This window comes from Myiozetetes cayanensis, unplaced genomic scaffold (genome assembly GCF_022539395.1).
Source record: "Myiozetetes cayanensis isolate MyiCay16 unplaced genomic scaffold, myiCay2020 scf3, whole genome shotgun sequence".
Classification (NCBI taxonomy): Eukaryota; Metazoa; Chordata; class Aves; order Passeriformes; family Tyrannidae; genus Myiozetetes; species Myiozetetes cayanensis.
Genome location: NW_026087521.1, coordinates 61,562,963 through 61,588,038, shown reverse-complemented (window position 1 = coordinate 61,588,038; position 25,076 = coordinate 61,562,963). Strand labels below are relative to the sequence as shown.

The window sequence follows — 25,076 nt, the reverse complement described above, 5'->3', positions numbered from 1 at the left end:
TAGCACTGAAAGTGGCAAAGTGGGGAATTTAAACTTCTTAGCTGTGTGTGATAGACCAAGCCAGTGAACAGCTGGTGGAGAGACTCTTTTAGCTCTAGGGGTGACAGCTTGTGTACTTGGGGTGCAATAGGATTAGACTGCAATTTCCATCCGTTTCAAAATAACCTTGCTCAAGAGGGTCAGGAATCTGGAGATGTAGGAAGCCATAGCTCACTATTTGTTACATTATGTTCTAATTAAAAAAAAAAAAAAAAAAGCTTTTGGAATCAAATGTGACCTGAATATAACTCCATTGGCTTCTGCGTTCTTACACTAGGGATTAATTTGGCCCTTTCTACTTTTATGTAATGAGCTGATTGCCACAGTATCTTATCCTTGTTACACAATCACCCTTGTCTGGCTGTGTCCCCGGAGCGCTCTGTGTGTGTGTGTGTGTGTGTGTGTTTCTAGATTTAGGGTCTCACCTTGACTGTGAGCCTGGTCCTAGAGCCTCACCCTGCCTTACACTGCTATACCCTGTGTGTGTGTGTGTGCATGTTCATTCCAAGTTCCAACGATGTGCACAAACCAGCATACATGGGTGGGAATTGAGGGGCTTCCTCGTGTGGCTGGCTGTACCCCTCTGGTGTTTGCCTTTGCAGGGGCCAAGGAGAGAGGGAATTTTATTATCAGAGATCTCATTTAAACAAGGAGGAGCATAGGAAAATACATTCTTTATTATTATTCTGTAACAACAAGCCAGAAATATAATATACCTTTAAAAATTTTCTGTCTCGTGCCAAAGAAACCTCCATTCAATCATTTTAGAAAATCTTGTCGCTCTCCCTCAAACGGTAACAAAAAAGAAAAAGGAATTACAAGTGCCATCTGTTCCCTGCAAGAAACGTGCCTGTGCCACAGGTGGGTGTGTGGGGAAGGGGAGTCAGGGGGGAGCAGAAGGGGTGTTTCTGGTGGCCCTGCTGGCCCCTAGATCGCCCTGGCATGTGTTGGACCTGCCTGCCCCAGAAAACCATTTCCTGAGTGCAGGCACCTGCCTGCATCAGAGGCTGCATTCGGGAGGTTTCCCTGTGTCTAGCCATGCCTGCAGGGATAACAGGAGCCCCTTTCTCCACACACCAAAGGAACCCATTGGCTGAGCGCATGAGGAGCGCTGGATCTCGTTCTGTATCCAACATCCCACGGGAGAGCTTTGTTTTGGACCACGCTAGATACCACGTTCCCTAGTGTGCCTGTGGACAGTGCAGCAGCTCAGTCACACTGGGGCAGCCTCTTCTCCAGGTGTGCTAGGGAAGGGAGGGAGAGCCTGTTTGCAAACAGTGGCATGAAGAGGGCATTTCCCAGTGAACCCAGTTGCTCTGCTCTGCATGTGAGAGGTCCTTGTCCTTCCAAGCACAGTATTTGCTTTCCAGTGGGACTCCCAATAGCAGCCAGCCTTCATATTTCTCAGCAACACTCAGTTCTCTCCTTTCCTGGGTGGGTTTCTAAACATAGCAGTCCCTTGTCTAGGGTTGAGATAAATCCAGACTTTCTGCTGTATAAATTAAAACGAAAAAGGAAAGGATGGGCAAGGTCATCATCGGCCCCACAACACAAGATATAGAAAATATTATTAGCAACAATGAAAAATTGGTCAGGGCTGGAGGAAGTCACAGAGAAGGTACAGGGAAAGGAGGATTTCACCCCCTCAGCCCCTGCAGTGTGCCCTGCCTTTCTCCCATTCATTTTACCTCTAGTCTATTCCCTTAAAAACAATCTCTCACTCTCTTGCTCACTCACACACGCACATACACACACACACATATATAGATCCCATTTGTTTTGTGCAATATTTCACCATTATTTGATGCAAGTAAAATATAGATCTATAAATATACCACTCTGACTCAAGTCCCATTTCAAGTATGATTGCGGAGTCCAGTATGGAAAAGGGAGAAGTTCCCCTGAGAGGGAGGTTGGGGAGAGGTTTGGATCCAGCAGGCAGAGTCTAGTCCTGGCTTGCTGGGAATGTGGAGCAGCAGTGACACGCATATGGAGTCTGCAGTGCACCAGTTCTGCCCTTTAGAACGGGCTACACTTGGGAGATGTTGCAGATGGGATGGTTGGAGTGGCTATACAGTGTGTGGGGTGAGAGTCCTTCCTTCTCACGTCTTGCCAGCCCTCCTCCTCTTTCTCTTCCTCACAAGCAGTGTGCTGGGAGCAGTGTGTGCACACTTGTGGGTGGACTGCTTCTCCCAGTTGTTCCTCTGTGGCAGCCTTGTCTTCTGCTTCCTGAAGAATATCCTCCCCCGTCCCATGCATCTCTGTGTCGAAGGGAAGTCGTGCTTAAACAGTCCAGAGCATCCTGTCTCCTTGCCTCTGGTCACCCTGGGCAGACCAGGAGGGATTTTGCCACTCCAGGCTTTGATTAAAGATGTTGTGTGCCCCTGGGTCAGTACAACCACCTGTCTGGGGACAGAAGGGCGTGAGGAGCCAGCGTGCGCTGCTTCCACAGGGATCTGGTCACAGCAAGCAGGAGGGCTGTGAGATGTCCGAAGGCATCGGGATTCAGATGGAGCAGGTGGAAGAGGTGATGTGCCCTGGCAGGGTCCACCTGCAGTGCATGCTGGGCTCTGAACACAGGTTGCCAGCGAAACACCCTGCAAAGCTGGGCTGGCTGCCAGCTTGTTTCCTGATGGTAGGGATCACACCATCCACAGGCACTGTGGATGCACGACCTCCGGTGTCATCTTCCTCGCCCAGGAATACCCACTGTGACGGGTTAGAGCAGGTTACCATGGCAATGTGCGCTCTCCCCTGGAGACAGCATTTTATCCCACTTCCAGTGATACAAAATGAGTCCTTATGTCGAGTTCCTTTCATTTTTTTCCCCTCTCGCTTTTTTTTTTTTTTCCCCCCTGTCAGGTCAGAATGAGCAAAGACTAATAGGAGGCACTGCAGTCTGAGGGCTTTAAAGTCTGGCTGGGGGAAGTCACCCTACGTGACAGTGGCAGTGTGCGCAGTTGTGTGTGTGGGCACGCTCGTGTGCAGCTCTGGATGGTGTCAAACACACCAGTGATGGTGAAAAGGAGTGTCTGTGGGCTGTGCTGCCTTCCATGCCAGACCCTTCCTGGGCTCTCCTCATGCCTGCCACGCGGTGGTCTAACCCCCCAGAATTGCGCCCACTCTTTTCAGTCACCTCAGCTGCATCACCCTGCTCCACACACCGTGCTGGCCCCTCTGCCAGCCACGCCAGTTGTGTGACTTCTCCCCCTGACACTTTTCCCCAGGCTCACACTACTCAGCGTGGCTTACACTGCTGAGGCTGGTAAGCCACCTCCTCCTCTAGTCTTTCCTGATGACCCAGTTCTACTCTGCCAGCCAAACATTTCTAAATGGAGGCTTTGTATCCTTACCCTCTCCGTTTATCAGAGAAAACATAAAACAGATAAGAAGAATACACCTTATTTTTTTTCATGCTGTGTACTTATTCCCACAGACTCATGCTGTAATCTCAATAACTTTGCCTCTCTCTGTCGTGTCCTGCCAGCTTCCACTGGCTCTGCACTAGGGCTGGGATGTTTCTGTTAGCTCCTCAGTGGCGGTGTGCATGTATTTTGTGTGAAGCAGAAGGCGATATGCACTGCCGTGATCATGGTAAGGTAAAGTGGCTGAATGTGTTCAACACACACAGAGGGCAGATCAGCATGGGCATGTGTGGCTCTGCATCTGCAGGTAGGGTGCCTGGATGTCTGGAAGTGGGGCTGGCTGTGTGTGCGTGCTGGGATCAGAATGAGTCAGTGTGTGTGTGTACAGGAGGGTGACTCCGTGTCTGTGCACCTGTAGGAGATGACGTGTGTGTCAGCTCACGGATTTGGACTTGGCCAGGAGCGAAAAGAGGGACGCTGTGCTCCTGGCAGTGTGTTAAAGTGATACAGGTTATCTTGCCACCTTTAAAAATGAGAAGGGAACTCTCCCACTGACTGTTGTCCTACCCTGGGGACCTTCCCTCCCTTCTGATGTAAGGAGCACTGGCTTGTAGGTAGACAGCAACTTACTGTCACACAACAGCAGTGACCCTAACAGTGAGGCATGGACACTTCTGGTGTCCTGCTTCCCACATAAGCTTTCCCAGAGCTGCCCTCGGTTTGCAGAGAATTCTTGACAGGATACAGGACGACTCAGGACCGAAGCTGAGAGAACAACACAGGTTCCCAGAATGTGCCAGCTGCCTTTGCAGCAGGCATGTGAGGGAAGCTCTGTGCGAGGGCATGAGGCACAGCAAGCACTCGAGGTCTGACTCTACTTTATTTTGTCTGGGAGGCCCCAAGGGTGAAAGGGCACAAAATGGGCCTGGGGCAGAGGAAAAGAAATTGAGCCAGGTGCCCTGACCCCCCAAAAGCATGTTGCACTACTTGGGTGAGTGGAGCAATAGCACAGTCTGTCTCTCTGTCTGGGAAGATGTATTTTGGGAGGACCCCATGCTTGACTGCTCTCAGGTACCTTTTTTTCATCGCTGTCCCTTCCTTCCTAGAAGAGTTTCACGCCACAGAGGAGATTTGTTTTTGTTCTTCATGTTCACCTTCCGTGTCACCCATGAGCGGCTGCCTCTTCTTCAGCTCCCGGTGGTACTTGGCCATGAGGGAGGCATAGATGCAGCCATAAGCAGCTGCCACCACCATCATGATGCAAACGATGCCGCAAACCACCCCCGCAATGATCACAGTGCCAATGGCCCGGCGCACGCTCACGGGCCTGTATCGCTGTTTCTGAGGGCATCCCACACTGGGCTCCACTTCTGTTTCTGGGCCTGATTTAGATTTGGAAGGAGCTGGGCTTCCTTTAGTGCAGGGTGGGCCAGTATTGTCCAGCACTGTAGAGCTGTTCTCATCATCCAACTGGGAGCAGTAGTTAAACATCTCCATGGGTACCATTCGCATATCCTTCCCTTTCAGCTCCTTGGGCAGGGTACATGCCAGCTGGTCAATTTTCCCACCTGTTCCAATAGAGATAACAGGAGTGAATCACAGCTTCATCCTGTGACAGTGACAGCAGAGATAGATCCTGAGGTGGGGTGAGTTCATGGGCCCCCGTTCACATCTGCTAAGTATTTTCCCTGCGGAAGTTTCAACCGTGTCAGCTGGCTGATACGATTCTGCCTAGGCTGAGTTCCACACTAGAGCTCATGGTGCTCATGTGTGCATAGACATCTTTCAGGCCAAGATGCGAAAGCCCTCTGAAAACACTTATTAAGTCAGCCCTGTATTGTTTAGTGAGTTATGTAAGTGTCAGTAGAACCATTTTATAAAAGGAGAAATAAAAGCAAAAAGACAGGACCAGGCTGTATCTTCTCAAAATAACAACAGATACAGGGTCCCATCTTCCTAACAACAAATCCATCTCTGCGAAAATAATGACAGATGATGAAACACATGCCTGAGTGAGTTTGGGCAATTTCTTTGGAGGGGGAGGAAAAAAGCAAAGTTACCTCTGTGTGCTTTCCATCGACATATCGTGTGATATGGGAGTGAAGAAAGAAAACAAACCAAAGATGAGAAAAAGAGGACAGTGGCACTTGTGCGCTTGTTTGATTCTGCTCACACAAACGCATATTTCAGACTGCAGTGTAGCCATAGGCAGAGATAATCTTCTTGCAGCATGGCTGTGATCAGCAGGGATGTGACAGCTGACTGTTGCTATCCGCATGATTTGAGACCCTTTCCTACTCACTGGCTCCAGTAACAGAAGGTCAGGCCTTCAATCGTCATTCCTGTAAAATGTGCCATCTTTCTTTGAGTTGCAGCTCCTAAAAATATGTCATCCCATCAGCATTCCCCATAAGTGATATGTACCTTTCCAGCCTTCTGTGTTTCAAGGAAAAGCTGGAAATACAAACTTGTCAAAAACTGCTTGCTTTAAAACGATGATTTTATAGCTAGCCTGACTTGGGGCCTGGCTTGTAAATTTGAGCTTTAAGTTTGGCTTTGCCAGTATTAGTTGGAGTGTTTTTCCTAAGTGGCACATTTGCCTATGGTCCTTTTGTTGGCAGAAAACCTGATGCTTTACAGCCAAATCTGACTTCTAGTTCCCTTGGCTTAAGAAAGAGAACGGGATGATTATTTTCAAGTGTGAAAAGCATTTCTTCTCTTTAGGCAGAGAGGGTGAGGTGAACTCATAATCCTAAAATTTTGATGTTGCTTGGGGAAAGTTCTTTCTTCTCCCAATGTTAAAACAAAAAAGAAAAAAAAAAGGGGGTGTGTGTAATTGTTCAGAATAGAAACAAAACAAGGAAATAGGAGATCTGGGGCTGCAGAGGACTCCCCAGCCTGGCAGTGTTGTCGTACAAACGTGCAGTGGCACCAAACTGTAGTATGGTCCTCATGCTCTCTGGTTAAGACGTGTCATTCAGGTCAGCCTGAGCTGACAGATGTATCTGCTCGTGTTTCTCCCCTGCCTTTGTTTGCCCTTCCGTGGAAGAGCAGCACTTCTGCACTTCCACTCCCGCGGCGCGAGCACCTACCTCGGTAGGAGAACCACTCCATCCAGTGCTTGAAGTCTCGGAGGTTGCAGTCACATTCCCAGGGGTTATCCCCAACTTGGAGTAGCTGCAGGCTGGTTAGCGGTTCGAAGGTCACCCTGTCCAGGCTCTGCAGGCGGTTGGACCTGAGAGACAGGGAGCGGAGAGCAGGCAGGTCGTCAAAGATTCCCGAGGGGATCTGGGCCAGGCCGTTGATGGAGAGGTCCAGCTGACGCAGCAGGGCCGTGTGCTGTAACAGGTCCTTGTCCAAGGCCCGAATGCTGTTGTTCCTCAGCTGGAGCTCCGTGAGGTTCCCCAGGTCACTGAAGATGTTCTGAGGGAGCTGGTCCAAGAAGTTGTTGGATAGATCCAGCCTCTGTAGAGCGGAGAGGTTGGAAAACACTGCTCCTGGCAGGATGCTGAGTTTGTTGTTGAGAAAGAGGAAGGTCCTGGTGTTTGTGGGGATGTCTGAGGGAATGGAAGAGAGGCCCAAGCCACTACAGTCCACTTCCAGGTTGCCACTGTTACACTTGCAGGAGGAAGGACAAGCAAAGAAGGACTCAGCAGCACATAGCGAGAGCCAACAGCCAAGCACTGGTGGGTGAAAAGCAGGGAAAAAAGTGCATGTATTAGAGCAGGGCTTTCCCACCCTCACCCATCGCTGCCTTGAGCACAGCTATGACCACAGTACAACCCTCACAGCAGGACCCCTCGCTGCAGTGCCCCACAGTGTAATGAATTTCCTCACAGCTATGTCCCTTTACTGCTGGCCTGCACCCTCACAGCGTGACTTTCCCCTTAACCTTTCTTTTTTATGAGCAAGTAAATATCCTTCCAGTTTCATGAAGAAGTTAGAACAGTGCATCCCAGAGGACTTTGCTGACAGATACTGGAGCACAGGTACCTGTCAGAGGAGAATGGAGCAGAGAGCAGTGGGAGGTGTCACCTCTGATAAAGGACAACTCTTTCTAAACAGTCAGGGTAGAGAGAGGAGGGACTAGTTTATATTTAAGAAGCTCTTTTTTTTCAGGAATAGACATGTTATTGAAAAGCTCTTTAAAAAAAAAAGGAAAACAAAACAAGCTACCTCTCATTTGCTCTCCTGCAGCTTGAATTCTAAGATTTGTGATAGATCAGGCTCAGGTCCTAAGTTAGCCTCTACATCAGGGTATCATTTGCTTTACCATATTCATAGTGTGTCGTGTGGGCCTTGTGTCCACTTTTAATGAATTAGATTACATTACAAAGGGATGACCAAGAAAGCTGTTCAAAACTAAGAAGAAGTCCCTGGACTGGGCGCCTGGAACTTGCCACTGCTCTCAAAACAGTTTCATAATCCTACAGCAATTGTCCTCTGACTGAAATTGCCTGCAGCAATGGAATGAGGAAAAAAATTCCAGGTTGGTAACTGAAGAAAGGGGTGTAAGGAAAAGGGTTAGCATGTGCACCCTTTCTCCTGCAGTGTCTCAAAGTTAAGGTCAGACACTCCAGAAATCTGCATTTATTTTTTTTTTTTTATTAGAGCTGCTCTGGATCACCATTCCATAGTGATCCATGGAATCTGAACATGGGTTCAGATCCTCTTAGTGGAATCAGGACACTTGTTACAACCCTCCCTGGGTGCCAGTGGCTTCCAAGACTCCCATTTCGGTGACAAATAGCAACGGGAAAGCGAGCTTTGTGCTCCTGTCATTAGAGGAGTGGGAGTTATGTTTAAGCAGACAGTGTAAAACATTTGCATCGTTCACTTAATTCCTTTCATGGAATTGAGATCGCACAATGAATTCCACAATTCTTCAATGTGGGAAGCAAATTCAGCTCCCTCGCAGTTTTTAAGGTGACAAGTTTGAGCATTTGACTAAAACTGAAGTAGGTTTGTCTCTATGTCATGACCTGTCCTCTCCCTTTCTCACTTTCCTGAAGAGAAGGCAGTCACTTAGGGGTCTATAGAGTCCTTTTAGGGGTGAATGGTGGCTAAAGCGGATACATTTATTGTCTAACCAATCTTTCCTAAGCTGGAAATCAGTTTCCTTTGTCCTGCTTTTTTTTCAAAGAAACAACATGCAGGTTTTTGCTTCTTAACCCTAAAGAAATTGTGAAAGGACTGCCTCAAGAGAGGGAGCCAGTGGAGACACAAGCTGTGGAGTAAGTCTCCCTGGAACAGTTCTGAAGTCAGCCATGCTCTTCCTCTCTTCCCCTGTGCCATCTCTAGAGCTCAGTCTGATCCACAGCCCAGTTTTTATATCGACTTGGCTTCTGTCAGCCAGGTGCCTTCATACTCAAACCCTGTCATCCTGCGTAGGGGTTTTTTGTGTTCCCAGAGATCCTTGTGCGAACTGGCAGATTTCTGGACTGGTAGCCTAAGGAGAAGTACCCATTTTGGATCCTAAGCTATATGGCCTTATCAAGGACCAAGGGATAAGCCTTCAGAGAGAGTGTCCCAGCTCTCTCTTATTTTATCCATCTTTCGCAACTTTTCAAGAATTTTTTACTATCCTACCGTTGAGATCTCAGGTGTACATCAGCCCAGGCCATGCCAATATGTGTGACCTTTTAGTGATAATCATGGATCCTTGTGGTGAAATACAAGACAGACCTTTACCCTGAGCACCAGGGTTGGGTTGAGGTCCACAGCAGAGGTTGGGGGTCCACAGCAGAGGTTGCCATGAAAGAAGATTGTAGCCTCTGGACTTGCAGCACAGGGACTGACTGGCTGGCTGATATTTAATTCTGTTCAGAACACATCACAGCCTTGTTGTAAGAAGAGAACTAAAAGAATGGGAGCTAGAATGGGGAAGGGAGAGAGCCATGAGTCACTCAAGTGACCCCGTCTTTTTCCTGGATACTTAACAAAAGCACGGTATTAATAATAGATTGACAGCTGTGATGATGAGATAACACTTAGCTGCTTTGTACACCAAGAAAGGCAAGAGCAGGCCGTGTGTAATGCTATACAGGTGGCATTCGGCTCAGGGCTTATCTCTCAAAATGCCTGCCCGCCTCCGGCGCCGACTGGGTGGCTGTGGGGTTCCACCAGTATGTGTGCTGGCAGCGGCTGGTAGGAACAAAGTCTCAGGCAGCTGGCTGTGGTTATGTTCAGGAAATGGAGTTATGCCAAGTTTCTGCAGCCATGTATGGGATATGCCAAAAATGTCTTGTTGTTACCCATACATTGCTGTATGCTTTTGGAAATATTTTACTAAAATCATACAGAGAGGAGAAAGCCTGATGTCGTTTTCGTCTCCTTGCAAGAAGTGCATCACACTGGGATGTGAGCTGAGACCAAGGAATTGATCACACTGGTTAGGATGCAGCTCCATGGGAAAGAGAGACAGGGAAGCCATAGGCAGAACTTGGAGATGTCTTCCAGCCCTACGGAAGGATGAGTATTATGTGTTTTCGTGTTAGGGGAATATGAAGTTACTTTGTGGGGTGTTTGGTGACTCTAGTAGGTGGCAGAAAGCTGATGCAGGTATATCAGATTAAGTCAAGACTCAATAGCATTCATTATAAATAATTTAGAAAGCAGTCTAGTCTGTGAGGATGGATTACAAAGATGCCTGTTTTCCGGAGAAGGAAATAATTCCTCCAGCTTCTTACATAGGCAGCCCCAAATTTGATCAGGAGGACTGGAACAAGGAAAACCACAGACCTACTTGGTGCCTGGGCATGCGGTAGTGATGGACACACTCCAAGTGTTCCCTTTCCTTTGCTGTGGTCCTCAGGTACTTCTCTGAGATCCAGGTACATCCCCAGAAGGCCACATCACCTTAGCAGTCTCTGCTCTCTGCTCAAAGGTACTGTAGCAGATGCCCCAGTCCACTGGGAATATGCACAGGCTGAATGCTTACAATTTAATTTGAAAGAGATCTTCTTTACTTACTCCTTGATTTTCACTACATGTGGCAGTGCCCAGTAGGAGAATTCTGCCTTCACATCCTGCATTCCCTACTAAAATCTGGTTTGAGTTCTGCTGTGAGCCTTGTTCAGCAGCCTATGTATAAAGCCCTACCATATAGAGGATCCTGCAGCTTACAGGATACTGATTTGAGAAACGCTCGGGGTGGATCTTTGTGTGATGGTATCTGTCATGCTGTTTCTCACCTGCCAGGCCCACTGGAATTCAGAAGCAATCATCACTCACTGTCCCACTTTAAGCCCATATTCAGCTTTAGAATCTCTCTCCCTCCCAGCTAGCCTGGCCTCTAAAAGAATCAGGAATTAGTTCAAACATCTCCATTCTTAGCTGTCCCTCTCCCCTATTCTTAACCCTGATGTGACCTATTTTCTTCCCACTCCCTTGACAAACAGGAATATCGTGCTGAGTACCTGAGTAGGCATTACTTACGACAAGCCTCTTGCCACCTCATGAGGAACCTGCTCCTCCACCGGTGGCCAGCAGTTGTAGGCAGCATCGTTGTCTTCTCCAGCTTGTCTTCACATCCAACAGCCAGCCTGGCACACAGCCCCAAAAGGAGAAGGAATGACCTTGTAGCCTGCCTGCCAGGTCCTGGAGTGAGAAAGCAGAGCAGAGCAGATGAGATTCAGTTCCCTGGGTGCAGAGCGTGGGGCTGGGCTCAGTGTTGTCCTTTCCCCTCCCCAGCTAGTGTTTTGCCTTTGAGGCATCATCTTTGTTTTGGAGGAGAAATGGAGGATGTTTCAGGAGGCACAGCATGTTGAAGGGCTCAGTGTTAATTCATTTTGAACCTCACAGTGCAGAACTAAGGCCTGATTCACCTAAGTGCCAGAGAGAGAAGTTCGTGCTTGAATAGCCTGCCATGGTGGCTACATTAGCCTCATGCTCAAGGTTAGCCTGATGAATTGCTAAGGTGACCCTGCCAGGGCAGCAGACTCCAGCTCATTCCTGTCGCCTCCACGCTGCCTGGTACCACCTGTGCATCCTCTCCCTGACGCACGGCTCAGGCTCACGGAGATCTATCTGGGCACCAGCGGCTGCCAAGCTGCTTTTCTCCCTCCCACCTCACCCCCCCTCCCCTCTCCACCCCCTCCCCGTATTCCCTACCAGCACTTCCTGTCTGTTTTAAGGTAAAATGGATGTGGTGGCTAGAGCAGCACAGCTTCAGCTCAGGGATTTCCCACTGCAGCAACTGCAGGAGCTGAAGAGCAAGGGAGCCTCGGAGGAGAAGGAAGGACCTGGGGCGGGGGAGACGGAGTGGGAGTGTTGAGAAGAGGGGAGTTGCATCTTAATTAGAAGAAGGAAAAATCCTCAGTCTAATTAGAAACCCAAAGACCATAAACTATCCCCTGACAATAAGTGACTGACAACAGGTTTCAACTTCGCTCCTGCTTCCCTTCTGGATATAAGGAGGCAGGAAAAAGGAAAACACCACGAACCCTTCTGTCTCCCTGCGTACTCCCTGACTCTGTGCCACCCACAGTCGCAGCAGCAGTCAGATGGACGCATTTCAACCAGAGTACAGAAATAAACCCTGCTCCATCCCCTCTGAGGGGCTCTGACAACATCCACGGCCGTTATTTTAGCTGGGCACTGCACTCCCACCAGGATGCTCTCCCCACACACGTGCCAGCTCCCTACCCTCCCCCAGGCTCCCATGACTGATTTATTTTATATGGGAATGTAAACCACCAGAAAAATATTTAAATTAGCATCTTGATGAGAATGATGAGCAGGTTGAGTGCCTGGACTAGTACATTTGCAAGGCTCTTTAGATCACTTACCTAAATGTCAATGCACCAAATGGATTAATACCTCTCACGGTACCGAAACTGATTCGACCTTCACCCGCTGCAGCCCCCCACTCCCCAAACTGAGCTGGAGCCCTTTCCCTGCAGCCCCCACTGAAGGAGAAGCTGCAACAAATAGCTGTCCCCATTTGATGCTTGCACTCGACCTGACCGAGGAGACTTTCAGCTTCCCCCATATAAATGTCTCCATCCTAAATGCCACCCCTGAAGTCTCCTTTCCTCGCCTGTCTGTGTTGAAAAGGAGGATGAAAAGCCACAAGCACTTACCTGGAGGGGTTTCTGCCTGCAGCCACTTCCACCCGATTCCCCGGACACTGCCCAATTACAGCCTCTTCCTTCCCTTTCCCTCCTTGACTTTCATTCCCCAGCAGCAGGCTCTCCGTGTGCTCTATTTAACTCCCTACAGCACTGCAATAAACGGCAGAGTTAAGCTGACAGCCACAGAGCCTTATCTGCCTGCTGGATAGCGCGAGTCGATCAGCTCCAAATCCTGTTGCCAAATGATCACGTCCTTGCTCTCAGCATCAGGGGCAGCCGCCTGCCACGCTCTGTCTTTCCCTCTTCCCCACCTTCACTCCATCTAACTTTTGTCAGGGTTATAGATAGCTCTGTTCCTTGTGCTCTTGCTTTTTGGCTCTGTTTTGTAACACCCCATCTGTATCAGCTGGCTCAGTTCCAATTGGGGGGCTAAGCTTTTTTTTTTTTTAAAAAAAAGCAAAACAAAACCAGCTTCCTTGGGTGCTTTGTGACTCAGTTTCCCTCTGTGATCTCCCCTCAGCTCAAGCCCCCTCTCAGGCCGTGGGCTGGTGTCTCTCCCACACCTCTCGCTGCTCTGTGCAATTCATCTGCACCATCCCCAGGTGACAGTGGGGGGCTGAGGGCAGGACTGGCACACCCAGGCATGGGGATGGTGACAGGGTCAGGGTTTCTACCCCTAGATCCTTCTGCTCTGGCAGGGCAAGTCCAGCTCTTGCACCGGTTTCTGGTACCTCACGGGCGCCTCTTTCTCTCAGGCAGCACCAGGGCTCCAGCAGAGAGTGCAGGGTGGGAGGAGCAGCCGTGTATAAATAAGCCCTTTCCCTATGTTTAGAATTTATTACAGTGCATAGTGATTAACACCTGTTCAGGCTTTAATGCTGTCTCCTGCACTGCAACATGCACAAAGACGGAGGGGCCTTGATAAACCCAAGATTATTTTAAAAGCGTGTCACATACACGCAACACTCCCACCCCGTAGATAGCAGCCACCCTGTGTGCACTCATACACGTGTTTCCAAGACTTCAGAGTGACTGCCTTCATGTACAAATGCACATACAGTCACCAGTCTAGCTTACATTTACAAACATGTGCGCGGACTTGGGCTTGCACATGTGCCGGGGACTCTTCTGTAACCCACATTTATCAACCTCCATGCCTTCCACAAAACTGCCTGCTTCCCCAAGCACACCATATGCTCAGGTGGCAGAGCAGTAGATTTGGAACAGGTGGAGATTCTTGGCTGCTGAAGGGCAGAGGACAATGAGCTTCTGCATTTGTACCTTGAAGTAGAATGTTTATGGAGAAATTTTAATTCCAAGGATCCGGAAGAAAACCCAGTTTCTCCCACGCGTTGACTGCCCATAAGCACATTATACCCTTAGTGATTAATATTCCACAGTCAGGAGACAGCAAGAAAGCAGAGAGGATTTTTGAGAGTTTCTTTTTAAAAGGTTTTCTCTGACTTATCTTGAGTTCTGACTTTATTAGCTGTTTTGCTGTGGCCCAGGAGATGCCTTCTGCTCTGCAGAGCACCAGGCCAACTGCACTCACTGCCAGTGCAGCACTGGGAATGCCCAATCCTGGGGCAACTAGCACCTGCCCACACCTCAAGCCTCTCCACAGCAGCACCAGATCTGTCTGGCTGCTTTCAGCCAAACAGCCAGGGATTTTTGCAGCAGTGAGCACTCTGCCAGACCCAGGAGTGCCCCCTGTGTGCCCCCAGCTCAAGACAAGAGGCACCGTGCTGTTCCAAACACGCCTGGCATTGCTTGGGTTTGGGGGCTCAAGGCTGATTAGCACTGCTGGAGCTCTGAGTGCTCTGAAGTCACCCAAATCACCCAAGGGCTCCACAAACCAGGCATTAGTCTTTCTCCTGGGCTTACGAGATGGTTCCTTCTCCCTAGAGCAACATGTCAACTGAATGCCCTGTGATCCCTGGGACACAGTGTCCAGAGCTTTCTTCCGTGTACTTGGAGTTACATGTCTTTTCCAGATTCTGGAGAAATTAACAGAGTAGCCTGTGGGGCTGGTGATGCCCTTTTCTTCTTACTTTTTCATATAGGACAGTAAAAGACAACTTTTTTAGTTTCAGCTCAAAGCAACAAAATGAAGTCATCCGTTTCTGGCCCATGGGCTCCAGTGGCCAAAAATACACTGAGTTGAAGTGCCACTTGGACATTTGGCCTGCTGTCAGACTCTAGAGGACTCTCTAATGAGGATTCCCCTAATTAGATTGAACAGGGAACTTTACTGCTTGGGGGGGGAGGGGGTGGTGGGATGCAGAGGAGATTGTAATGATTTTGCAGCACTTGCCACGGCATAAAAGCTACAGCAGGCACTACCCCTGTGCTTTGCTTCTCTCTACCCAGACACCAGTAATGTTTGCAGTATCGCTCCAAAGCCTTAGCTTTTGTGGGTAGGGTCCCAACGGATCATGCTGTGAGAGTGGGGAGGGTTTCAATAAACTGCATCCACATAGTGGTTTCATAACACTTCCTAATTCTGTGGCACCTTCTATCCAAAACTTTCCCTCTGCTCTATGAATGGCTCTTACCATAGCTCTAGGTGGTGTTATTTTGTATTTAATGACCCCCAGAAGTAAGGCTGAGATAACAGCCAGTAGTGCCTCTGCTCTGGGCAGGTGGATAAAGGTATTCCATTTTCCAGACAGCAACACTGAGGCTAGAGAGACAGGTGACTGTGTCACTAGGATGAGACATTGTGAGAAACAGAGCCCAGCAACTTCTGTCTCTGATTATCTCTCCTAGTCCTTTGCACTAACCCTTGGATCATGGCTCAGGGATCAGACTCCGTTAACAGCCTGGCTTATGAGCATTGGCAGGGCATGTGGGTGACCTATATTGCAGAAGGGTAGGTAGCAGAGGCTGCAACAGATGCCAGCAATAAATTATCAGAAAGTATACACAGACGTTCATCCCTCCCCCACAATCTCCTTGATAGCAAAGTCCCTTTCCCCTTTCTGATGCTGAATTGCTTTAGCCTTCATCAGAAAAACAGCAGAGTAAGGGAGGGCATGGAGGACGCTTTAAGGAGATTATCATCCTCTCTTCCCCTTTCCTTGTTGCTTTTAGGATTCATGTTTTATTAGTATCACCCCATAATGGAGGGGGACAGTGGCACCCCAGCACCCAGTGACTAAAGCATGTTCTATGGCTGTTCCTTTATCAGCCCTTGGGGGGCAAGAGTCACAGGCAGCAGGAAGAGATGTCAGCTGTGTGGCCTGATTAATACACCCCAAGTGGGTTTAGATGGCATGGAGATGATGCCCATTCTTGGACCCCCGAGAGACCTAAGTTAGTCATGCAAATTATCGATCACCAGAGGTCACATCATCGCGGTGGCAGCTCTTCATTTGTCATCTGTTGGGACTGCAAAAGCACACAGAGGTGGCAGCAAAGCTCAGCAGCACTGTGGAAGCATCCAGTGTGTGTCACTGCCCCAGTGAGCTTCTAAGCTAAATAGCTGAGGGCTTCATTTGCAGCACTTGCTGATTTATTAACACATGTGTTCAGGATTCGTTAGTGTTGTGCTGTCACAATCAATGGAAAGCACATTTTAAATTCGCACGAAAAACCCAGCTGCTGAAGAAATGGTGCCCTCTGACTTGCAGTGATCAATCACAGCTAAGCAAAGCACCTTGTACAGAAAGCTGTAAAGGAAGCAGAAAGCGTGCAAAGACCACTTGGTATTGCAAGGGACTCTGCCACATTCCTGACTTGGTGTGAATAAAAACCACACCCTTTTCTCTGTGATGTGAAGAGGTCAAAAAGCTTCTGATTTTTGGATTGGCAGTGTATAGGCACCTCTGAAATGCAAATGGGAAAAAACATTTCCTCCCCAAGGCTCTCCAAGAAAGATCAACTTTATCCCCTTATTATGAAGGGGCAAACTATGATACAGTAAAAATGGCTGTTGAGTTTGGCTGGGTGAAAATTCAGCTGCCTTGCTTTTGATACTTCATCATGAGCCCACATTAGTTCCCTGCACTTGCACTTGGGCTTGTAAATACTCTCCTGTCCTGCAGAGAGTACTTGTAGGGCTTACTAAAATTACACAGAATAAAGGAGTTTTGGCCAGATTTTTCCAGAGTTTCCTGTCAGGCCTGTGGCAAAAGCAGGAGAGAAGACAGTTTTCTTGATTCCTCTTTCTGTACCTATACCAGTTAACATTATTTGTATCCCAAACCTCCCTGACCAATGCACAATAATTAGACTGGGAGATGCTGGAGGGGCTGGAAATACCAAGGACGTAAAGGCCTCGGCAAACCCTCTGAGAAAGTACAGAGCATCTGAAGGGGAGCCAGGGAGGGTAGCACTGCTGGGAAAGACCCAGATTGCTGTGGAGATGTGGAATTCCTTGGGAAGCTGTGGAAGCAGGTGCGGAGACTGGGATATCCAACACAGGAGTGACAGGAAAGTCCCAGCACAGTGCGAGTGCAGCATATGGAGGAGGCCCAGAGCAGCAGCAGGAGGAGAGCTGAGGGGGCAGTTGACAGGAAGAAATCCAGCCCTGTGTGTGCCAGCATCTTCTCCAAGTATTATTGAACGCGACAGACCACGTGCATGTTTCCTCCATGCAAAACAGAGGCAGCTGAGGAGGCAAGCGGGTGAGGGAGTGGGAGAGGGGCTCAGAGGAGGGACACGTGAGTTGACTACCCAGGTTCCTCCTCTTTTTCTTTCCACAGAGTGATGTTTTTGCTCTTCTCACACTGTTGGCAAAAATTGGTAACCGAGATGTGGAGGGGGGTTCTACATGAAGGTTGAGATAACATTTTCTGATCCAGCCGGGAACAGTTGGCTGTGGGTGGTGGCTTGTCACCAGCCCTGCCAGTTCTAATCCAGATCCCAGTTTTTCTCTTTCTCTCAGCTGTGAAGAGCCTTCTCTGCAACTTTAATTTCCTGCAGGGGTTAATCCCATGGACAGTGGTAGCTCAGGCCCTTAATCCTTTCGCTCAGTCCCTTGGCAGAAGGGCTGCAGCTGCTCCTGACCTGGCAGGTCTGAGGGAGGCACCTCTGCTCCCAGTTCCTCCTTTACACCCCACGAGCATCCTCCAGCTCACTGGCATTTGAAATGCTGCTCCCCCCTTCCTGGCAAGCCTACCCTGGGGGTGTGGGTGGGTGGTACAATCCAGGAAAAGGTTCCAAGCAGAGAAGACAGCCTGGTGGGAAAATCCTGGTTCTTTGGTCCTCAATCCCCTTACCACTGCACACACAGATATTTTCTGCACTTCTTAGTTGAATGGTACTCTGAATCCCAAAGTATTCTCTTTCTTGTTTGTATTTGGGTGGTGTTCAAGAAGGAAGGTAGATATAGGCCCACATTTATCAAGGATTCTCTGAGGGCTCAGAACTTTTGACACGACCCAGTACCTTCCCTGGGTCTCTTACTAGAGTCAAAGGATGCAGCAGATCTTTAAGAGGGAAGGTGCCAGCCTGTCTGAGATAAAAGATTCATTTACATGCACAGAGTAGTAGATACAGGTGCATCAATTTAGCAGCAAGATAGGAAAATATAAGGTTTTTAATCAATACAAGCTCTCAGTTCACAGTTCTGTCCCTGGAGTGCTAGGCCAGAAGTCTAACCTGAACAATATGGCCAGACTGTCAAATCCAGGGGCTTCCAAATCAACACCAAGAAACCCCTGTTATATCTTATGGGGACCAAGGCTCTTCAGTCATAAGTCTTTCTCCTTGTGGCTTCTCATTCCTAAAATGAGGTGAGATTCTGCAAGCCTGGGTGATCTCTTGCACCCAAAATGCCCCCACACTGGCGTGTTTGCCATCATTCATGTCTGCATTAGCCCAAAAACTGCCTTTGCCTTTTTCCATAGCCTGTATTCTGAAATACACCAGAACTTCCAGCTCTCTGGCCTTCCTAGTGCTTGACTTTTGTTACTCTTCCTTCTTGTGGAGATGCCAGCATGGTGGAGAACTGCTGCCACCCAGGCTGCTGAGTGAGGGAGTCCCTCCTCCTCTCCATCACTCACCACCTCAGCTGTGCTTCCCTGGCTTCCAGGCTCCCAGAATGAGACCACCAGGGTGGTCACTGCAAGGGCAGTGTCTTGCCACTCCGGCAGCTGGGGCAGGAGGAGAGAGAGGAGGCAGAAAACACAGTCCAACAAGGGAAGAACTTCCTCACCGCGTCACAAGCCTGTGTCCTGTGTGTGTTCACAGGGCCAGGGATCGTCCATCCATGTGTGCACGTTGCTGGGCCAGAGCACAGGATGCCAGCAGTAAAAATCCTCTCAGCTCTTATCGCGAGGGGATCGGTGACCTGGCACGCACACGGCTCCTGGCAAACCTGCCGAGGAAAGGCCGACTCCCACTGCTCACACACGATGCATTTGTGCTGGCTCTGAAGGAGGCCTCTTTCTGCCTTAGTGAGTTGCATAGATCTGTCTCGCTTGGTTGCCACTGTGGCATGAGGCTGTTGGTGCTGCCTGCTCGAAAGAACCTGCAGCTCTTCTGCTGCCCCATCGCCTTCCCAGAGCGCCCAAGAGGGGCAACCCTGCAAAGTCCACACAAACTGCATGGGAGCTAAGCTGCTGCCTGCAGCTCCAGGGGTGCCTGCAGTTCTCTGGGACATAGTTACGCTCTTTACAAGCTGGGAACACTGCCCATAGCTCAGCAAGATGTGGTGACAGCTCTTCCAATCCAGAGTTCCCGCCAGGATCTTTGGATGCATCTGGGTTAGCACACAGATCACAGCCTCATGCTGCAGGGCTTGCTGAGGCTGAGGAAGGTCTTCAAATCTGATGTGACTTTAGTTTTCTGGAGGGTTTGCAGCCACAGAAGAGATAGGGTTATGGCAAAGATCACATCCCATCAAAATTACTAGATGCCAGTGGTGTGGAAAGAGCAGGGCCCACCCTCATCCCCTCTGCCCCAACACAGGTGCCTCACAGCAAAATCACAGCAGCACCATGCCCTGCTTTGGGCAGCAGTGGCAATAGAGAGCCTCACCAGGAGTGGAAAGAGAGCCCAAGTGATGAGTGCCAAGTTAAGTCGCCTCTAACAGCTCTTCTCCAGACTCAGGATGTGGTCCTACTTTTTTATTCCTTGTATGAGAGCATGGTTCATGGGGAAGGAGTCTTCCCAGCCTCCTTGAAGTGAGGAGGATTGTGGTAGCAGGGCCTGAATTCAAAGTAACAGCCTTTGCTTGCAGTTAGTCAGGAGGTTCTGACTTGTATGGCCCTGCTGTAAATTTTAAGTCTCAGTCCTTCCAGTGATGGGTTTGGGGCATTGCAGTGCATAAATAACAGAAAGTCTCTTGTTTTCCCATTGAAAACATTTTACTTTAGGAAAAAATTGTCATGTGATAAAATATGCTATTTGGCTTGCAAAGCCAAGCACTTAAGTGTGAGATAATACCTGCCCAGCCTTCATTCAGCCACTTGCACTTGCATCACAGAACTTCCTTTGCTTACCCAACTAAGTACTATTTCTTTTTTTTCACAGTACCCCATCCCATACTCAGTGCAAAGGACACATGATACTCAAGCTAACAGTGAGGATGCTGTAATAAATAAGGCTATTTTTATATGGTAGGAATTGAATATTAAACCACAGTTTTGGCAGGAGGCCGCAGTCCGTACATTCCTAATTTTGCGGGTGCCCAACACAAGACCCTAAGGGGCCATTTTACAGAGCTGCTGAACACTCACAGCTGTTTTTCAAAATGCTGGCAGCTTAGCCAGGAAACTGGTCTCAAGGACTCAATGGCACTGAGAGCTAAGAGGCCCCAAGCTCCGGCCCTGCACCTGCTGCTTCTTCCCTGTGTAGCTAAAGCAGAAGTCTCTTTTCCCTTCAAAAGCAGGGAAAATACCCACTCTCTCTTGCCTCGTGAGGAGCATAAATTCTCTATCATCAGCTACAAGGCAACTGTAGCAGCTAACATCTTCAGAACACCACAAGACAATGAATAATGATGTATTGCCTCCAGGGCTTGGATGGCAGGCAGTAAACAAATAAAACAGGCGCACACTTTGCGGTACCAGAAAAAAATAACAGACCCCTGCTTCGCTCCTTGAACACCATGTAGCCAGTACCCTGAATGATCAGCTCATGAAAATACAGCATGTCATCCTACCAGTCAGGACTGCAACCCAGTGCAGATGGCAGGCTGCCCCCAACGCTGACATTTTCCAACTTTCAACTGCTTTTTTTTTTGCAATGTGAATAATATATTTCACATAATCCCACCCCTCAAAGGCAAAACAACTTTTCCTTACATCTCTTGAGTCTGGAATTGAACTGGTTTATAGAAAAAAATGCACATCTTCTTGCTGTTATTATATCCTCAGTCACACAAAGCTTTTTTGGGAGGCAGCGTTTTGGTAAAGCCACAGCAGGAATAAGGTTCGTGTTACAAGGTATTTCCACGCTGCGGAAGGAACATCCCAGAACTCCCACTCCAGCTCCTTTTCCACTGAGAACTGGAGTGTGTGTCAGTGTGTTTCAGCTCACTGAAACATTACCCAACTGGCAGGAGCATCCCAGTATGGATTGATTTATGACTTGAGCCACCCAGGACTGGGACAGATGTCAAGCGGTGTGAGCAGCTGCTTGTAACCAAACATGGCAAGTGCAGGAGACTGCCTGGTCTGTCTTTTGAATCAGCAACAGGCAAGTGCTGAAGACTCACCAAAGAACTGCCCAGAAATGCCCTCCCACAGGCTTGAGGCTGTCCCCATTCTGTTCCAGCCTCTGCTGCTCCCTGAATGCTCCTCTACAGCTATCCTCATGGCCCTGTGCTGCTGCTGGCCATCCCAGCTCTTCCATGCCTTCATCATGCTTCTGCAGTTCTGAACAGCCTAGAAAATCCTTTCTGCATCGGGCTTATAAAAAAGCCAGAGGAAGGGCAGGAAGCTGGAGTAACTCATGAAGATATCCAAGCTAGGAGTGCACCTTGCTAGCATGTGGCATTCACTTTGCTGGAGGCAAGGGTAAAGCTATGATCTGGTAAAAAAATTATGTAAGAAGGCTTCCCCCCCTTTCTCTTTGCAAACAGCCCCTTTGCTCAGGATTTACCATAATTCCTCCAAGTGGGCAAGATGCACTAACAGAGGCAGCACTGATGTCTGACAGGGAGACAACTCCCGCAAGCCTTTCGCTCATGTGGAATAATTCCCTTGCAAATGTTGTTTGCCCACAGCAGTTAGAGGAAGATCCACCCCCTCCCACCCCCAAACAGACCTGAGCGACAAAGCTCACAATAAAAATGGTCTGCAAATCTGGAAAGGCTCTCTCACTTCTAGAAACGTCCCCTGCTTTGGGACAAGTGCTTTTGTGCCTTTGAGGGTTCCCCTGTCTTTTAAGGGTTTCCTTCTTTAAGCTCTGTGACAGCTGCTTCTCCAGTCCTTTCCCAAATGAGATCTTAATTTCTCTCTCCATGCTTGAGTGGCAGGTCAGGCACCAGCAGCAGAGCAGTGCTGTGCCCTGCTCGCTGCCATTCCCATCAGGGGTGTGCTGGATGTGGCACATTCAGGCTACCTGGCAGTCCACATGGTGGGCCTGGGGCCCAGCTCAGGCATGACCTGGTTGGAGCAACAGCTTAAAAATTCCTCTCTCCCCAAATCTGGAAAGCTCCAGTTCTACACGTCTCTCTTAATTAGCATGAGGTGCAGGGACAGCAATAAACTGGTCGGGCAGAGGGAGAAGGAGGGGGCAGAATGCCCTGTGTGGGCTGTGTGTGTGCACGTGTCTGTGCGTGTGTATATGTGCACACACACACCATACACACCCCCTAATGCTTATATGTATACCTCTATCCATAGCGAGCTTCACATCAGCTCATTTGGGACCTCGTTCTTGCCCTCTCCTCCCAGTCAGGGCTGGAAAAGGCTGTGAAGCTTCTCTGTGCTGTGTTTCACCCACCCCCCTCAGTGCTGTGCCTTCCTCCCAAAAGTTCAGAAATTGCAGGCTCAGCCTGCAGAGATGCTGAAAGCAACTTGGGACTTATTTTTGGCTCTACTTGTGATTTGGCATCCTTCACTTCATGTCCTGTGGTCATGTCCATGAGCACACACACCCACACACCGACACATACACACACACACACACATCCTGCCATCCTAAAGCTGTGTACTGAGTGCTGAACCTATGCAATTTTGGTCCTCACTTCTCCATTTTAGGTTGTTCTTACTTAGACAGCTGAGTCCAAAATGATAGCCAGCAAAGTCATCATGGGCCAGGCAAGTGCCGCCTCTCATGCTGATCCCTTTCACAGCCCCGAGGAGGGGACAAAAGCCGGGGCTCCCTGGGAGCTGCCCGGCACCTGGTGACCACAGCACCAAGCCCGTAGCCTCAGAACTGCACCTGAGCTGCCCGTGGTCCAGGAGAAGGTGGTGGTGCCATTCGCAGCCGTGAGAAGTTGCTCCCCGCAGCCAGCACGGGAACTGGACTGGCACCAGCCCCAGCCACCTCTGCAGCAGGTTTGCCGTTCCGCTTTGTCGGGAAGATCGCTGCCCGTCAGTCTCGCACAGCCGAGACTTGTGCACTGTGCTGTCTGGCAGACAGCGCTGCCCCTGCTGACACTCAGCTCCCCGGGGAAGCGGGTTCCTGGGGGGCAGCTCCGCTGATCTCGCTTGGCTGGGGTTGGGGGGAAAAACGCAAAAGAGAGGTGTCTTTACTTACCTCTCTCAGGCTGGAATGGACCCTCCTGGGAGGAATAGCAGCTCTTCCAGCGAACCCGGTACAATCCCAAAACAAAAACGGCAGAAAGTCCCTCTGTTGCCAGCCGGGATCTCGGTGGACCCTCGCCGGCAGGAACCCCCCCTAGCCAGTCGCTCACCCCGCGTGGAGGGCAGAGGAGCCGCACGGCGAGGTGACAGCGTGGGAAAGGGACTGTAATCCTCCGTAAATAATAAACAGGGGGAGAGAGAATGAGAGAGAGAGAGGCGGGAGAGGGAGCGACTGTGCGCGGTGAAGTGACAGCTGGGGGTACATCTGCGATGGCAGCAGCACACGCACAGGAACGCGCACAGACAGTGCAGAGGAGTCACCCCGCCAGGCAGGCAGGATCTGCTCCAAAACACCCAGAGGAAGGAGCTCGGGAGGTTTTCGTTGCTCTCAACCCATCCTGGAGAAAGGGCAGTTGCTGTCAGTCCCTCTCTCCCCCTCCTCCCGCCCTTGCTGCCATCCCTCTCCGGGTGCCAGGAGCCGAGGGGCTCGAGGAGGGGTGAGGAGATGCCAGGGCGGGAGGAGCTCCCCACAGCCCCCCGGGAGGCAGATTGGTCAGGCACAGGTTACAAGAGAAGGCACCGAGCTGAATACCTCCCCCTCTCTCTCCGTCTCTCCCCCTGCCTGCTATGTCTGATGACAATAAACCCGGAGAGAAAGGCATGAGGATGAGAAGGGACGAGCCCTGGCTTTTGTACAGGAGTGAGGCGAGCAGCGGCAGTGAAGGGGAGACAGCAGAGGAGAAACCAGGGGGCCTGGGAGAAGGGCACCCCCTTTCCACCAGTGCTCCAGAGATGATGGGGGGATGGCAGTGTGTCCAACAGAGAAACTTAACTGAGAGGTGCCCACGGTGGGCTGGCCACATCCTGTCCGGCCACACCGGGTGTCCCCAGAAGCTGCTGGGGTGCAGCACAACCCTGTGTCTGTTTTCTTGGGGATTCAGGGATAACTTGAGGAGTGCTAGTAGGGGATAGTTGGAACAAGGGGAATGGGCAAAAGAGGGAAGTGTTTGCATCTATTCGTTCCCCTGAATTTTGTGTGCAGCAGGGAGACTGTGCTCAGCTGTATGTCCAGTGCAAGTGTTGGGTGTGGGTATATCCACGCAGTGACAGAGGCATCCCCTGCCCTCCCTGACATAGCCTGATGGTACAGGGGTGCAGTAAACAGCTGAATCCAGCCCACTGCCTATATCAGGATTCCCTCTGTGCTCTCCCATGGGCTCCTACAAAATCAGATCCCTCTCTTGCCTCCCTCCAGCTTGCTGAGGACCTTGGTAGCTCACATTTGCAGAAATGACTCTTTTGCTGATCTACCTGAACTGCCTCTTCTATCATGTCCAGTGTCATAAACAGGCTGGTTTGAGCCTTTTGTTCATTTTCATTTGCCTGGAAGTTATTTTTTAAGTAAAATTTTTAGAGGACTCAAAGTCAGATTTCGAGCTGCTGGCTCGAGAGGGAAAATGGGAATATTTCAGAAACAGGGAAATGCAAACAGACAAGTATGGGCATGGCTGCTCTGGTACCTTCTTCTATTTGAATCACAGGTTTTATTTAACCATTGGACTGTGTACCATGAAAACAGGTTGTGAATGGCAAGGTAAATCTTGATAAGCACTCTGCAGGATGTAATCTTGCCACTCTTTGTTATGCCTTTTTGTTGTGCAGCAGGCCCAAGAATTAAATCTTGGGGAAAGCTCCTTATGAGAACAACATATGGATAAATCAAAGAGAGAAGCCAGAGAATGCAGATAGAGAGAGAGGCAAGCAGAGGATGAGCTAATGAAGCAGGCATGCTCAATGGAGGGATGAACAGGTGGAGGGGAAGGCTCTTCTCTTGTCTCCATGCACAACTCCAGAGAGAGCCCACTGCAGCCATGGGTTTGCAGGCAGGGTGGGAA

The 25,076-nt window shown here is 49.6% G+C and overlaps 2 protein-coding genes across 4 annotated transcripts in view; one reads left to right on the top strand and one right to left on the bottom strand.

Annotated features, from left to right (window-relative positions):
- Positions 1 to 25,076, top strand: part of CACNA2D4 (calcium voltage-gated channel auxiliary subunit alpha2delta 4) — a 114,981-nt gene that overhangs the window by 62,612 nt on the left and 27,293 nt on the right. The window lies entirely within an intron of this gene.
- Positions 699 to 23,676, bottom strand: LRTM2 (leucine rich repeats and transmembrane domains 2). 3 transcript variants are annotated; one of them, XM_050325574.1, is made up of 5 exons: positions 23,135 to 23,676; positions 12,488 to 12,628; positions 10,842 to 11,003; positions 6,497 to 7,087; positions 699 to 4,972 (listed from the first exon to the last, which is right to left on the bottom strand). In XM_050325574.1, exons 3-5 carry the CDS (start codon positions 10,906 to 10,908, stop codon positions 4,518 to 4,520), a joined length of 1,113 nt encoding a protein of 370 aa, XP_050181531.1. In that variant the 5' UTR covers positions 10,909 to 11,003; positions 12,488 to 12,628; positions 23,135 to 23,676; the 3' UTR covers positions 699 to 4,517. The 3 variants fall into 3 exon arrangements, with proteins under 3 accessions (XP_050181531.1, XP_050181530.1, XP_050181532.1); XM_050325573.1 differs by lacking the exon at positions 12,488 to 12,628 and having other exon boundaries at positions 23,135 to 23,675; XM_050325575.1 differs by lacking the exons at positions 12,488 to 12,628; positions 23,135 to 23,676 and adding an exon at positions 11,517 to 12,349.